The sequence below is a fragment of the Pleurodeles waltl genome, chromosome 7 (assembly GCF_031143425.1).
Source record: "Pleurodeles waltl isolate 20211129_DDA chromosome 7, aPleWal1.hap1.20221129, whole genome shotgun sequence".
Classification (NCBI taxonomy): Eukaryota; Metazoa; Chordata; class Amphibia; order Caudata; family Salamandridae; genus Pleurodeles; species Pleurodeles waltl.
In genome coordinates, this window is record NC_090446.1 from 397,653,393 (window position 1) to 397,669,549 (window position 16,157).

The 16,157-nt window shown below is 47.9% G+C and overlaps 1 protein-coding gene across 6 annotated transcripts in view; it reads left to right on the plus strand.

Moving 5' to 3' along the window:
* Window positions 1-16,157, plus strand: part of RBM39 (RNA binding motif protein 39) — a 561,368-nt gene that overhangs the window by 194,297 nt on the left and 350,914 nt on the right. For all 6 annotated transcript variants that reach the window (XM_069243868.1, XM_069243870.1, XM_069243869.1 and 3 more), the window contains one exon: window positions 2,127-2,331. In XM_069243868.1, the coding sequence (XP_069099969.1) occupies window positions 2,127-2,331 (205 nt within the window). The remainder of the gene's footprint in view (window positions 1-2,126; window positions 2,332-16,157) is intronic.

Genomic DNA, 16,157 nt, shown 5'->3' on the forward strand with positions numbered 1-16,157 from the left:
AGACCACTGATCTTTCACTCCTCTGACTCCATGATGACCTCTGCAGTCTCAAACCGCAGGACTTCCCCACCCCCGGGTGCTTCTGGACAATGGAATCCTAACACCAAAGGAGATCCCTGCATCCATAGCCCCTGATCTCTGGTGAAGAGTACCAAAGATGCTCCTATGTCCCCAAGCACCCCACGCTTGCAACCTACCTGTTGCACCTCTGCACCCGGCTGCTCTAGTGCTGCTGAGAGGTTGCTGTTGTTTGGTCCTGACTCTTTTCCAGTACTCTGCTTAAGTCAGCAGTATTGGTTTACTGAGTCATCGTAAAGTGCTTATTTGCTGAAGTTTTCATTACATAGGTTAACAATGATTTTTGCATGTGAAAATAATTTATGCTTCAAAACATACTTACCTTGTAACGAAGTTCCTGGTTTCAAAGTATATATAAAAAGAAGCGTTTATTGTTCTCATTTGATCTTGGATTTATTCTTTGAGTGTCTTATTTATTGCTTCTGTGAGTACAATACATGCTCAGCACTGCCGTCTAATAATAAGCCTAACTGCTCGCCCACACTACACAAAGTAGAGCATTAGACCTATCTAAATTTGCCTCTGCAAACCAGTTGGGGATCCACTGGACTCTGCACAGTTTACTTCTTTTTATTGCACTGTATAGAGAGCCAGCTTCCTGCAGTGGACTAAAACATTTATTTAAAGGTATACTTAGCAGCAATAGTAGCATATACTAGGATTACATCATACAAGAGTTTCAAAATACCTGTTATAAAAAGATTCCTAGAGGGGGGGCAAAAAAGATTGCAGTCGCACCACCACCGTAGAACATAAATACAGTGCTCATTTAACTTGTGGCCAGACCTAAAATCACTTAAACTAACAACCGTGTTTGTGGTCGCAGTCACATCACTACGCAGAGTGAGTTAACTGCAAGCTCTAACAATATATGGACCATATCTACAAATACACAAGGAAAAAGTTCTGAGAAGTAACCCATAGTTCCTACTTCATGATCACTACCTACCTAATGTGATAATCTTCTTTAAACAACCAAAGACTGTGACAAACAGCCCTACACAATCTACTCTAGATGTAAAAAAAAAAAAAAAAAGGCTTTGATGTGCTCCTTAAAACAATACAAAGGGGTTCCACAAAATAAACCAGTAGTTGTCCTTTATGCAGAAGGAACCAGAGGGAAACCACTTAACAAGGGACAATCTCAAGATGGATTGGGGAGACAAATTACAGTGACCTGCACAACCAAATGCCCACTCTACAAGGAAAACGGGCACCTTAATAGCATTCCTTACAAACCTACCCATGGATGCCATTTCCGCGGCAGCAACATGGGCATCATCACACACCTTCGCAAAACATTGCTGTTTGGACATTCAGATGAACAAAGAAGCACAGGTGGAACAGTGTTAGTTGAAACACCTATTTGCCAACACTTCCTCTTTTTATCCCAGCCAAACCGCAGGAGGGGATATTGCTACATAATCTAATGCACAGCATAATAATTCAGAAAAGGATTCATGCTGCAAAACGAAATGATGACTTACCAGTAGGAGTAGTTTTGCAGCTTGAAGAGTCTTCTGGATTCACATGTGACCTACATCCCTCCCTAAAAAAGGGAGATATTGCGATCCGAGGAAAGAAGATGATAAACTATGGAAATATACTATCACAATGGGGAAAAAAGAATCTAAAGATGGGAGCTACAAGCAGGAACATACGGGATGCTGTTTTACGTCAGAGGTAACAGGCATACCACCAAATGGTGGTGGTTGAATCCTATAAGGGGAAGAAAAAAAAATCTGACCCAACCACTAGAATACTGCACAGCATGTGAATCCAGAACATTCTTCAAGCTGCAAAACTATTTCTACTGGTAAGTAACTATTTCATTTTGGTTGAAATAATTTCTTTTTTAGGCTGTTGAATAATAAAGAAGGAAGAAAAATGCTCAATGCTTAACCTCTGGTCCTGACCAAGAATTAAGTGCAGGCAAGTTATCTTTACTTTTGGTTTTGTCTAGTTTTGATTGATTATTTTTATTTCAGCCTTCACATACTTCTGTTTAACTAATTGATTTGTTTTTAATAAAAAATGTTTTGTTTTAGTTTTCAGATTCAGAATGTGCCAAAAAAGCACTAGAACAATTAAATGGTTTTGAGCTAGCTGGAAGGCCGATGAAAGTTGGCCATGTTACAGAACGTGCTGACGCTTCAAGCGCCAGTTCTTTTTTGGACAGCGATGAACTTGAAAGGACTGGGATTGATTTGGGAACAACTGGTCGGCTGCAGCTGATGGCAAGACTGGCTGAGGGTAAGTTTAAATTTTAAAAAAAAATTCTCAAGTTTATGTATGGTTCCAGCTTACAATGAATGTTGTATACGTTAAGATTTCTAGGGGTGAAACTAGTTGGCTACTAACTTTTTCTGTGAATGTCAGGTGGGTATGTTTCCTCATCATAGGATTGTGTTTAATATTCATAAAGTGTAGAACATTTTGCATACTTGCAGTAATTTCGGCACACTTTAAAATGTACAGTTCATTTTTAAAAGCATTTTCCCATGCACAGCATTCCTATAAGCAACCATGTGTGCCTTCTTGTAGGAAATGCCCTTCTTTCTGGCATGGTTACCCCCACTTTTTGCCAGATGTCAGTGTGCTTACACTGTTTTCAATGAGATTCTGCTGATCAGGACCCTAGTGATTGTGCTCTGTCCTCTAAATGTGGTTGTCTTGGTAATTCTTATACCCCGCAACTGGCTTACTGGTGTACCGCTCAGTCACTGGTAGTTGATACTTAAGTACCAGGACATTGGTACGCCAGGGTTCTCCCATGGGCTGCAGCATGTACTGTGCCACCCATAGGAGCCCATGCAAACTGTGCCTGCAGGCCTGCCATTGCATCATACGTGAAAAGTTGCACGCACCCTTTCACTGCTGGTCCCTAAGTCACCCCTATGGTAGGCCCTTTCAGCCCAAAAGGCAGGGTTTAGGTCCCTGTGAGCTCCAGTCCCAATTCCCTGGACTTTGTAAGTGCAGGGAAAGCCATTTTACCTGTGTGCTGGCCACATTTGATCGAGCTACCTAATGTTAACTCCAAACCTGGATATGTTGGGTATCAAACATGTCAAAAACATACCCCAATACTGATTCCAGTTTTGGTGACATGAGTCCATGCACTCTGGGGGTTCCTTAGAATATCCCCCAGTTCTGCCTCTGCCAGTCTCCCAGGATCTGCGGGCAGCCCGCACTGTTGCAGCCCATCAGAAATGATTCTGCCCTCCTGCTGCTTGACCAACTCAAGCAAGGGACTGTAGGAAAGTACACTCTTTTTTTGCATAGTTATCCACCGCTTTTTGCCTGCTGTATGTTTTGACTATGTTCACTGGGATCCTGCTAACCAGGACCCCAGTGATAGTGCTCCCACCCCCCCCCCTTTAAATTTGGTTGTCCCTGACTAGTACACCCCACTATTGGCATACTGATGCCCCCATGTAAGTCCCTAGTATATGGTACCTGGGTACCCAGGGTATTGAGGCACCAGGGTTTCCCCATAGGCTGCAGCATGTATTGTGCCACTCATTGAAGCCCATGCAAAAATGTCTGGAGGCCTGCTGTAGGAAGTTGGCTCTGTATGTGCTATTTCAAAGTAAGGAATAGCATGCACAGAGTCCAAGGGTTCCCCTTAGAGGTAAAATAGTGGTAAAAATAGATAATACTAATGCTCTATTTTGTGGTAGTGTGGTCGAGCAGTAGGCTTATCCAAGGAGTAGTGTTAAGCATTTGTTGTACATACACATAGACAATAAATGAGGTACACACACTCAGAGACAAATCCAGCCAATAGGTTTTGTTATAGAAAAATATATTTTCTTAGTTTATTTTAAGAACCACAGGTTCAAATTTAACATGTAATATCTTGTTTGAAAGGTATTGCAGGTAAGTACATTAGGAACTTTGAATCATTTCAATTGCATGTATACTTTTTAAGTTATTGACAAATAGCTACTTTAAAAGTGGACACTTAGTGCAATTTTCACAGTTCCTGGGGGAGGTAAGTTTTGGTTAGTTTTACCAGGTAAGTAAGACACTTACAGGGTTCAGTTCTTGGTCCAAGGTAGCCCACCGTTGGGGGTTCAGAGCAACCCCAAAGTTACCACACCAGCAGCTCAGGGCCGGTCAGGTGCAGAGTTCAAAGTGGTGCCCAAAACGCATAGGCTAGAATGGAGAGAAGGGGGTGCCCCGGTTCCGGTCTGCTTGCAGGTAAGTACCCGCGTCTTCGGAGGGCAGACCAGGGGGGTTTTGTAGGGCACCGGGGGGGACACAAGCCCACACAGAAATTTCACCCTCAGCAGCGCGGGGGCGGCCGGGTGCAGTGTTAGAACAAGCGTCGGGTTCGCAATGTAAGTCAATGAGAGATCACGGGATCTCTTCAGCGCTGCAGGCAGGCAAGGGGGGGCTTCCTCGGGGAAACCTCCACTTGGGCAAGGGAGAGGGACTCCTGGGGGTCACTTCTGCAGTGAAAGTCCGGTCCTTCAGGTCCTGGGGGCTGCGGGTGCAGGGTCCTTTCCAGGCGTCGGGACTTAGGTTTCAGAGAGGCGCGGTCAGGGGAAGCCTCGGGATTCCCTCTGCAGGCGGCGCTGTGGGGGCTCAGGGGGGACAGGTTTTGGTACTTCCAGTCGTAGAGTAGTCCGGGGGTCCTCCCTGAGGTGTTGGTTCTCCACCAGCCGAGTCGGGGTCGCCGGGTGCAGTGTTGCAAGTCTCACGCTTCTTGCGGGGAGATTGCAGGGTCTTTAAAGCTGCTCCTTTGGATAAAGTTGCAGTCTTTTTGGAGCAGGTCCGCTGTCCTCTGGAGTTTCTTGTCGTCGTCGAAGCAGGGCAGTCCTCAGAGGATTCAGAGGTCGCTGGTCCCTTTGGAAGGCGTCGCTGGAGCAGAGTTCTTTGGAAGGCAGGAGACAGGCCGGTGAGTTTCTGGAGCCAAGGCAGTTGTTGTCTTCTGGTCTTCCTCTGCAGGGGTTTTCAGCTAGGCAGTCCTTCTTCTTGTTGTTGCAGGAATCTAAATTCTTAGGTTCAGGGGAGCCCTTAAATACTAAATTTAAGGGCGTGTTTAGGTCTGGGGGGTTAGTAGCCAATGGCTACTAGCCCTGAGGGTGGGTACACCCTCTTTGTGCCTCCTCCCAAGGGGAGGGGGTCACATCCCTAATCCTATTGGGGGAATCCTCCATCTGCAAGATGGAGGATTTCTAAAAGTCAGTGTCACCTCAGCTCAGGACACCTTAGGGGCTGTCCTGACTGGCCAGTGACTCCTCCTTGTTTTTCTCATTATCTCTCCTGGACTTCCTGCCAAAAGTGGGGGCTGGGTCCAGGAGGCGGGCATCTCCACTAGCTGGAGTGCCCTGGGGCATTGTAACACGAAGCTTGAGCCTTTGAAGCTCACTGCTAGGTGTTACAGTTCCTGCAGGGGGGAGGTGTGAAGCACCTCCACCCAGAGCAGGCTTTGTTTCTGTCCTCAGAGAGCACAAAGGCTCTCACCGCATGAGGTCAGCAACTCGTCTCAGCAGCAGGCTGGCACAGACCAGTCAGTCCTGCACTGAACAATTGGGTAACATACAGGGGGTATCTCTAAGATGCCCTCTGTGTGCATTTTTTAATAAATCCAACACTGGCATCAGTGTGGGTTTATTATTCTGAGAAGTTTGATACTAAACTTCCCAGTATTCAGTGTAGCCATTATGGCGCTGTGGAGTTCGTTTTTGACAGACTCCCAGCCCATATACTCTTATGGCTACCCTGTACTTACAATGTCTAAGGTTTTGCTTAGACACTGTAGGGGCATAGTGCTCATGCACATATGCCCTCACCTGTGGTATAGTGCACCCTGCCTTAGGTAAGGCCTACTAGAGGGGTGACATACCTATGCCACAGGCAGTGGCAGGTTGGCATGGCACCCTGAGGGGAGTGCCATGTCGACTTAGTCATTTTCTCCCATCAGCACACACAAGCTGGCAAGCAGTGTGTCTGTGCTGAGTGAGGGGTCCCTGGGTCCATAGGGTGGCATAAGACATGCTGCAGCCCTTAGAGACCTTCCCTGGCATCAGGGCCCTTGGTACCAGAGGTACCAGTTACAAGGGACTTACCTAGGTGCCAGGGTTGTGCCAATTGTGGAAACAATGGTACATTTTAGGTGAAAGAACACTGGTGCTGGGGCCTGGTTAGCAGGGTCCCAGCACACTTCTCAGTCAAGTCAGCATCAGTATCAGGCAAAAAGTGGGGGGTAACTGCAACAGGGAGCCATTTCTTTACACCTGCCAACCAGCCTGCGTGAAAAGGTGAATACACCCTTTCACCACAGGTCACTGCACCAGGTCACTATTACTCACCCCTATGTTAGGCCCTCCTAGTCCAGAGGGCAGGGTGCAGGTCCTTTTTTTTTTTTTTAAGTGCATGTCTGCACAGGTCACTGTCACCCCTATGGCAGACCCTCCTAGGCCAGAGGGCCGGGTACAAGTAGGCCTGTGTTTCAGGCCACCCCTGCATGAGCAGAGGTGCACCTGCAGACTCCATTTTCCTGGCATTTGTGAGTGCCGGGAAACCATTTCACCTTTGTTCAGGACATAGGTCATTACCTGTGTCCAGCTACATAATGGTATCTCCGAACCTGGGCATGTTTGGTATCAAACATGTCGGAACTGTATCCCAATGCTGTTGCCAGTACTTGTATGATTTCATGCACTCTGGGGACCCCTTAGATGACCCCCAGTTTTGCTCCTACCAGTTTGCAGGGTTTTCCCAGGCAGCCTGCGCTGCTGCCATCCTACAAACCGGTTTCTGCCCTCCTGCTGCTTGACTAGCTCAAGCCCTGGAAGGCAGAACAAAAGATTTCTTTTGGGAGTGGGAGGCAACACCCCGCCCCCCCCCCCCCCCCCCCAAAAAAAATCCCCCTTGGAAATAGGTGTTAGATGGCTTGTGAGGGGTAGCTCCCTGAGCGACCGGTATGCTTTGGAGGGCACTTTTGGAGCCCTCATTGTATAAACAAGTTTGCACCAGTCCAGGGACCCCGGTCTCTCCTCTGGTGTGAAACTGGACATTGGAGAGGGGAGAGACCACTCCCCTGTCCATCACCACCACAGAGGTGGTGCCCAGGTGGCCACTTGATTCTGCCATCTTGAATCCCAGGTGGTTAGAGGCCCCTGAGAGCATCTGAGTGGCCAGGTCAGGCAAGTGATGTCACAGCCCCCTCCTGATAGGTGGTCACCCTGCTAGGTGACCAATCCCCCCTTCCTGGGCTGTGTAGGGTTTCCCTCTTGGATGGATCCTCAGATTTGACATACAAGATTCCAGCAGAACTTCTCTGAATTGTTTACTTCATCTTCTGTCCGGGACTGTAACTAGACCCTCCAGGATCTGACAGTCTGCAACTACAGCGATGACGACTCAGCCTCGTAACATTGTGTTCGATGGCATCTGTCGCTGTAGATACGCATGTTCTGCAATAGCTCGCCATCTGGTGTTGGGCCGGAGTGTTACAAGTTGTTTTTCTTCGAAGAAGTCTTTCGAGTCACGGGACCGAGTGACTCCTCCTTTTGTCTCCATTGCGCATGGGCGTCGACTCCATCTTCGATTGTTTTTTTTTCCGCCATCGGGTTCGGACGTGTTCCTGTCGCTCCGAGTTTCGGAACGGTAAATTAGCTAATTTCGGAAGATTTTCGTCGGTATTGTTGCGTTCGGGATCGGCGTACTTAGGTTCCACACCGCATCGAAGATCGAAGAGCTCCGGTGACCTTCGGGGTAGTTTTTCGATCCTCCGTCGGGGCCTGGTCGGCCCGACCGCGTGCTGAAAAACGCCGATGGAACGGACCCCGTTCCGTTTCTGCCCCAAATGCCACAATAAATACCCCTACACAGACCAACACTTGGTCTGCAACCTGTGCCTGTCACCTGAGCACAGCGAAAACACCTGCGAGGCCTGTCGTGCGTTCCGGTCCCGAAAAACACTCCGAGACCGTCGAGCCAGAAGACTTCAGATGGCGTCCGCACCGACAGCCCAACGGGAGTTCGAGGAACAGGAAGAGGAAGGTACCTTCTCGATCCAAGACTCAGACTCCGAAGGATTCGACGATACACAAACCGTGAGTAAGACGTCGAAAACCACACAAAGAAACATTTACAAGGCCCAGGGGACGCCACTGCCATCCGGCCATGGCTCCACCCATAAATTCGGTGACCGACCGTCGGCACCGAAAAAGGCCCAAACAGTGCCGAGATCGTCCGACTCCGGTCGAGACACCGGCACGCAGCCTTCTCGGGACCGAGAAAGTGCTGGAGACAAGCCTCGACACCGAGATGCCAGTGTGGACACGGCTCGACGCCGAGAAAGCGGCACCGAAACAGATCGACGCCGAGAAGTTTCGGCCCCGAAAAAGAAAAAAGTCACCTCGGAGCCGAAAAAACACGCAGACAGGGTTTCGATGCCGAAACAAACTGCAAGCGACCCAGCTTCAGGCTCTTATACAGAAGAGCACTCGCTAACCTCCCAAATGCAGAAGCATAGGTTTGAGGAAGAGCTACAAGCAACTGATGTGGACCATACGCAAAAGCGTATCTTCATACAGCAGGGGACAGGAAAAATAAGCACCCTTCCCCCCATTAGGAGAAAGAGAAGGTTGGAGTTCCAGACTGAACAGACACCACAACCAAAAGTGGTGAAAAGAGTTACCCCACCACCCTCTCCTCCGCCCGTGATTAACGTCTCACCAGCACAAACTCCATCACACTCCCCAGCTCACACCACCATGAGCCAGGGTGACCAAGATCAGGACGCATGGGACCTATACGACGCCCCAGTGTCAGATAACAGTCCGGAGGCATACCCTACGAAGCCATCTCCACCAGAAGACAGCACCGCGTATTCTCAAGTGGTGGCTAGAGCAGCACAATTTCACAACGTAAGCCTCCACTCAGAACAGGTCGAGGATGATTTTTTATTCAACACACTCTCCACCACCCACAGCTCATACCAAAGCCTGCCTATGCTCCCTGGTATGCTCCGGCACGCAAAAGACATCTTTAAGGAGCCGGTCAAAAGTAGGGCCATCACACCAAGGGTGGAAAAAAAGTATAAGGCGCCTCCTACAGACCCGGTTTTCATCACTACACAGCTGCCACCAGACTCTGTCGTTGTAGGAGCAGCTAGGAAAAGGGCCAACTCTCACACATCTGGAGATGCACCACCCCCAGATAAAGAAAGCCGCAAGTTCGATGCAGCTGTTAAAAGAGTCGCAGCACAAGCTGCAAACCAGTGGCGCATCGCGAACTCCCAGGCACTACTTGCGCGCTATGACAGAGCCCACTGGGACGAGATGCAACATCTCATCGAACATCTGCCCAAGGACTTCCAAAATAGGGCAAAACAAGTGGTTGAGGAGGGACAGGCCATTTCCAACAACCAGATCCGCTCCTCCATGGACGCTGCAGATACAGCTGCACGGACAATTAATACATCTGTAACTATCAGAAGGCATGCATGGCTCCGAACGTCTGGATTTAAACCACAGATTCAACAAGCAGTTCTCAATATGCCTTTTAATGAAAAAGAACTGTTCGGTCCAGAAGTGGACACAGCGATTGAGAAACTCAAAAAAGATACGGACACTGCCAAAGCCATGGGCGCACTCTACTCCCCGCAGAGCAGAGGGAATTACGGCACATTCCGTAAAACGCCTTTTCGAGGGGGGATTCGGGGTCAAAGCACACAAGCCAGCACCTCACAAGCCACACCGTCCAGTTACCAGGGACAGTATAGAGGAGGTTTTCGGGGACAATATAGAGGAGGGCAATTCCCTAGAAATAGAGGAAGATTTCAAAGCCCCAAAACCCCTGCTACTAAACAGTGACTCACATGTCACTCACCCCCTCCACACAACACCAGTGGGGGGAAGAATAGGTCATTATTACAAAGCATGGGAGGAAATCACTACAGACACTTGGGTTCTAGCAATTATCCAACATGGTTATTGCATAGAATTTCTACAATTCCCTCCAAACATACCACCAAAAGCACAAAATTTAACAACACACCATTCCAATCTCCTGGAGATAGAAGTGCAGGCACTATTGCAAAAGAATGCAATCGAATTAGTGCCAAACACACAAATAAACACAGGAGTTTACTCACTGTACTTTCTGATACCAAAGAAGGACAAAACGCTGAGACCAATCCTAGACCTCAGAGTAGTGAACACTTTCATCAAATCAGACCACTTCCACATGGTCACACTACAAGAAGTATTGCCATTGCTAAAACTACACGACTACATGGCAACTTTAGACCTCAAGGATGCTTATTTCCATATACCAATACACCCATCGCACAGGAAATACCTAAGGTTTGTATTCAAAGGAATACATTACCAATTCAAGGTACTGCCTTTCGGATTAACAACCGCACCAAGAGTCTTTACCAAATGTCTAGCGGTAGTCGCTGCACACATAAGAAGGCAGCAAATACATGTGTTCCCATATTTGGACGACTGGCTAATCAAGGCCCATTCGTTCATACAGTGCTCAAATCACACAAATCAGATCATACAAACCCTCTTCAAACTCGGGTTCACCGTCAACTTTACAAAATCCAACATTCTGCCGCGCAAGGTACAACAATACCTAGGAGCCATAATAGACACATCAAAGGGAGTAGCCACCCCAAGTCCACAAAGAATTCTAAATTTCAACACCATCATACAACGCATGTATCCAACACAAAAGATACAGGCAAAGATGGTATTACAACTCCTAGGCATGATGTCTTCATGCATAGCCATTGTCCCAAACGCAAGACTGCACATGAGGCCCTTACAACAATGCCTAGCATCACAGTGGTCTCAGGCACAGGGTCACCTTCTAGATCTGGTGTTAATAGACCGCCAAACTTACCTCTCGCTCCTGTGGTGGAACAACATAAATTTAAACAAGGGGCGGCCTTTCCAAGACCCAGTGTAAAGAAATGGCTCCCTGTTGCAGTTACCCCCCACTTTTTGCCTGATACTGATGCTGACTTGACTGAGAAGTGTGCTGGGACCCTGCTAACCAGGCCCCAGCACCAGTGTTCCTTCACCTAAAATGTACCATTGTATCCACAATTGGCACACCCTGGCATTCAGATAAGTCCCTTGTAACTGGTACTTCTAGTACCAAGGGCCCTGATGCCAAGGAAGGTCTCTAAGGGCTGCAGCATGTCTTATGCCACCCTAGAGACCCCTCACTCAGCACAGACACACTGCTTACAAGCCTGTGTGTGCTAGTGAGAACACAATGAGTAAGTCGACATGGCACTCCCCTCAGGGTGCCATGCCAGCCTCTCACTGCCTATGCAGTATAGGTAAGACACCCCTCTAGCAGGCCTTACAGCCCTAAGGCAGGGTGCACTATACCATAGGTGAGGGTACCAGTGCATGAGCACTGTGCCCCTACAGTGTCTAAACAAAACCTTAGACATTGTAAGTGCAGGGTAGCCATAAGAGTATATGGTCTGGGAGTTTGTCAAACACGAACTCCACAGCACCATAATGGCTACACTGAAAACTGGGAAGTTTGGTATCAAACTTCTCAGCACAATAAATGCACACTGATGCCAGTGTACATTTTATTGTAAAATACACCACAGAGGGCACCTTAGAGGTGCCCCCTGAAACTTAACCGACTATCTGTGTAGGCTGACTAGTTTTAGCAGCCTGCCACAAACCGAGACATGTTGCTGGCCCCATGGGGAGAGTGCCTTTGTCACTCTGAGGCCAGTAACAAAGCCTGCACTGGGTGGAGATGCTAACACCTCTCCCAGGCAGGAATTGTCACACCTGGCGGTGAGCCTCAAAGGCTCACCTCCTTTGTGCCAACCCAGCAGGACACTCCAGCTAGTGGAGTTGCCCGCCCCCTCCGGCCAGGCCCCACTTTTGGCGGCAAGGCCGGAGAAAATAATGAGAAAAACAAGGAGGAGTCACTGGCCAGTCAGGACAGCCCCTAAGGTGTCCTGAGCTGAAGTGACTCTAACTTTTAGAAATCCTCCATCTTGCAGATGGAGGATTCCCCCAATAGGGTTAGGATTGTGACCCCCTCCCCTTGGGAGGAGGCACAAAGAGGGTGTACCCACCCTCAGGGCTAGTAGCCATTGGCTACTAACCCCCCAGACCTAAACACGCCCTTAAATTTAGTATTTAAGGGCTACCCTGAACCCTAGAAAATTAGATTCCTGCAACAAGAAGAAGGACTGCCCAGCTGAAAACCCCTGCAGCGGAAGACCAGAAGACGACAACTGCCTTGGCTCCAGAAACTCACCGGCCTGTCTCCTGCCTTCCCAAGATCCTGCTCCAGCGACGCCTTCCGAAGGGACCAGCGACCTCGACATCCTCTGAGGACTGCCCCTGCTTCGAAAAGACAAGAAACTCCCGAGGACAGCGGACCTGCTCCAAGAAAAGCTGCAACTTTGTTTCCAGCAGCTTTAAAGAACCCTGCAAGCTCCCCGCAAGAAGCGTGAGACTTGCAACACTGCACCCGGCGACCCCGACTCGGCTGGTGGAGATCCGACACCTCAGGAGGGACCCCAGGACTACTCTGATACTGTGAGTACCAAAACCTGTCCCCCCTGAGCCCCCACAGCGCCGCCTGCAGAGGGAATCCCGAGGCTTCCCCTGACCGCGACTCGTTGAACCTAAAGTCCCGACGCCTGGGAGAGACCCTGCACCCGCAGCCCCCAGGACCTGAAGGACCGGACTTTCACTGGAGAAGTGACCCCCAGGAGTCCCTCTCCCTTGCCCAAGTGGAGGTTTCCCCGAGGAATCCCCCCCTTGCCTGCCTGCAGCGCTGAAGAGATCCCGAGATCTCTCATAGACTAACATTGAAAACCCGACGCTTGTTTCTACACTGCACCCGGCCGCCCCCGCGCCGCTGAGGGTGAAATTTCTGTGTGGACTCGTGTCCCCCCCGGTGCCCTACAAAACCCCCCTGGTCTGCCCTCCGAAGACGCGGGTACTTACCTGCAAGCAGACCGGAACCGGGGCACCCCCTTCTCTCCATTCTAGCCTATGTGTTTTGGGCACCACTTTGAACTCTGCACCTGACCGGCCCTGAGCTGCTGGTGTGGTGACTTTGGGGTTGCTCTGAACCCCCAACGGTGGGCTACCTTGGACCAAGAACTGAACCCTGTAAGTGTCTTACTTACCTGGTAAAACTAATCAAAACTTACCTCCCCTATGAACTGTGAAAATTGCACTAAGTGTCCACTTTTAAAACAGCTATTTGTCAATAACTTGAAAAGTATACATGCAATTTTGATGATTTGAAGTTCCTAAAGTACTTACCTGCAATACCTTTCGAATGAAATATTACATGTAGAATTTGAACCTGTGGTTCTTAAAATAAACTAAGAAAAGATATTTTTCTATATAAAAACCTATTGGCTGGATTTGTCTCTGAGTGTGTGTACCTCATTTATTGTCTATGTGTATGTACAACAAATGCTTAACACTACTCCTTGGATAAGCCTACTGCTCGACCACACTACCACAAAATAGAGCATTAGTATTATCTATTTTTACCACTATTTTACCTCTAAGGGGAACCCTTGGACTCTGTGCATGCTATTCCTTACTTTGAAATAGCACATACAGAGCCAACTTCCTACACCCAGTGCCACAATACGTAATAACAACAGATGCTTCCATGACAGGGTGGGGAGCACACCTCGATCAACACAGCATACAAGGACAATGGAACGTACATCAAACAAAACTGCATATCAATCACCTAGAACTTCTAGCAGTTTTTCAAGCACTAAAAGCTTTCCAACCAATAATAGTTCACAAATACATTCTCGTCAAAACAGACAACATGACAACAATGTATTATCTAAACAAGCAGGGGGGGACGCACTCCACGCAGTTAAGCCTGCTAGCACAAAAGATTTGGCATTGGGCAATTCACAACCAAATTCGCCTAATAGCACAGTTTATACCAGGGATCCAAAATCAACTCGCAGACAATCTCTCTCGAGATCACCAACAGGTCCACGAATGGGAAATTCACCCCCAAATTCTGAACACTTATTTCAAACTCTGGGGAACACCTCAGATAGACTTGTTTGCGACAAGGGAGAACGCAAAATGCCAAAACTTCGCATCCAGATACCCACACGAACAATCCCAAGGCAATGCCCTATGGATAAACTGGTCAGGGATATTTGCTTACGCTTTTCCTCCTCTACCTCTCCTTCCTTACCTGGTAAACAAACTCAGTCAAAGCAAACTCAAACTCATATTGATAGCACCAACTTGGGCAAGGCAACCCTGGTACACAACGCTGCTAGACCTATCAGTGGTACCCTGCATCAAATTGCCCAACAGGCCAGATCTGTTGACACAGCACAACCAAAAGATCAGACACCCAGATCCAGCATCGCTGAATCTAGCAATCTGGCTCCTGAAATCCTAGAATTCGGGCACTTACAACTTACCCAAGAATGTATGGAAGTCATAAAACAAGCCAGAAGGCCATCCACCAGGCACTGCTATGCAAGTAAATGGAAGAGGTTTGTTTGCTACTGCCATATTAATCAAATACAACCATTACACACAACTCCAGAACATGTAGTGGGTTACTTGCTTCACTTACAAAAATCTAACCTAGCTTTCTCTTCCATTAAAATACACCTTGCAGCAATATCTGCATACCTGCAGACTACCTATTCAACTTCCCTATATAAGATACCAGTCATTAAAGCATTCATGGAGGGCCTTAGGAGAATTATACCACCAAGAACACCACCTGTTCCTTCATGGAACCTAAATGTTGTCCTAACTAGACTTATGGGTCCACCTTTTGAACCCATGCACTCCTGCGACATACAGTTCCTAACCTGGAAGGTGGCATTTCTCATCGCCATTACTTCCCTAAGAAGAGTAAGCGAGATTCAGGCGTTTACAATACAGGAACCTTTTATACAACTACACAAAAATAAAGTCGTCCTCAGGACCAATCCTAAATTTTTGCCAAAGGTTATTTCACCGTTCCATCTAAATCAAACAGTGGAACTTCCAGTGTTCTTTCCACAGCCAGATACCGTAGCTGAAAGGGCACTACATACATTAGATGTCAAAAGAGCATTGATGTATTACATTGACAGAACAAAAAACATCAGAAAGAATAAACAACTCTTTATTGCATTTCAAAAACCTCATGCAGGAAACCCAATTTCAAAACAAGGTATAGCCAGATGGATAGTTAAATGCATCCAAATCTGCTACCTTAAAGCTAAACGACAGCTGCCCATTACACCAAGGGCACACTCAACCAGAAAGAAAGGTGCTACCATGGCCTTTCTAGGAAACATCCCAATGCAAGAAATATGTAAGGCAGCCACATGGTCTACGCCTCACACATTCACCAAGCACTACTGTGTAGATGTGTTATCCGCACAACAAGCCACAGTAGGTCAAGCCGTATTAAGAACATTATTTCAGACTACTTCCACTCCTACAGGCTGATCCACCGCTTTTTGGGGAAATAACTGCTTACTAGTCTATGCAGAACATGCGTATCTACAGCGACAGATGCCATCGAACTGAAAATGTCACTTACCCAGTGTACATCTGTTCGTGGCATCAGTCGCAGTAGATTCGCATGTGCCCACCCGCCTCCCCGGGAGCCTGTAGCAGTTTGGAAGTTACCTTCAATTATTTATATATGTATCATCTCAACCTTAAATAGGTGCATACTTAGTCACTCCATTGCATGGGCACTATTACTACAATTCAACTCCTACCTCACCCTCTGCGGGGAAAAACAATCGAAGATGGAGTCGACGCCCATGCGCAATGAAGACAAAAGGAGGAGTCACTCGGTCCCGTGACTCGAAAGACTTCTTCGAAGAAAAACAACTTGTAACACTCCGGCCCAACACCAGATGGCGAGCTATTGCAGAACATGCGAATCTACTGCGACTGATGCCACGAACAGATGTACACTGGGTAAGTGACATTTTCATTCTCTGGCACCTTCGAGCAACTGCAACATTCCCTGGCTGTGCTTCCTCCATGGGTGACAAGTTTTAAGCCTGCACAAGCAGTAAGAAGGAATCTCCTTTAGAGTCA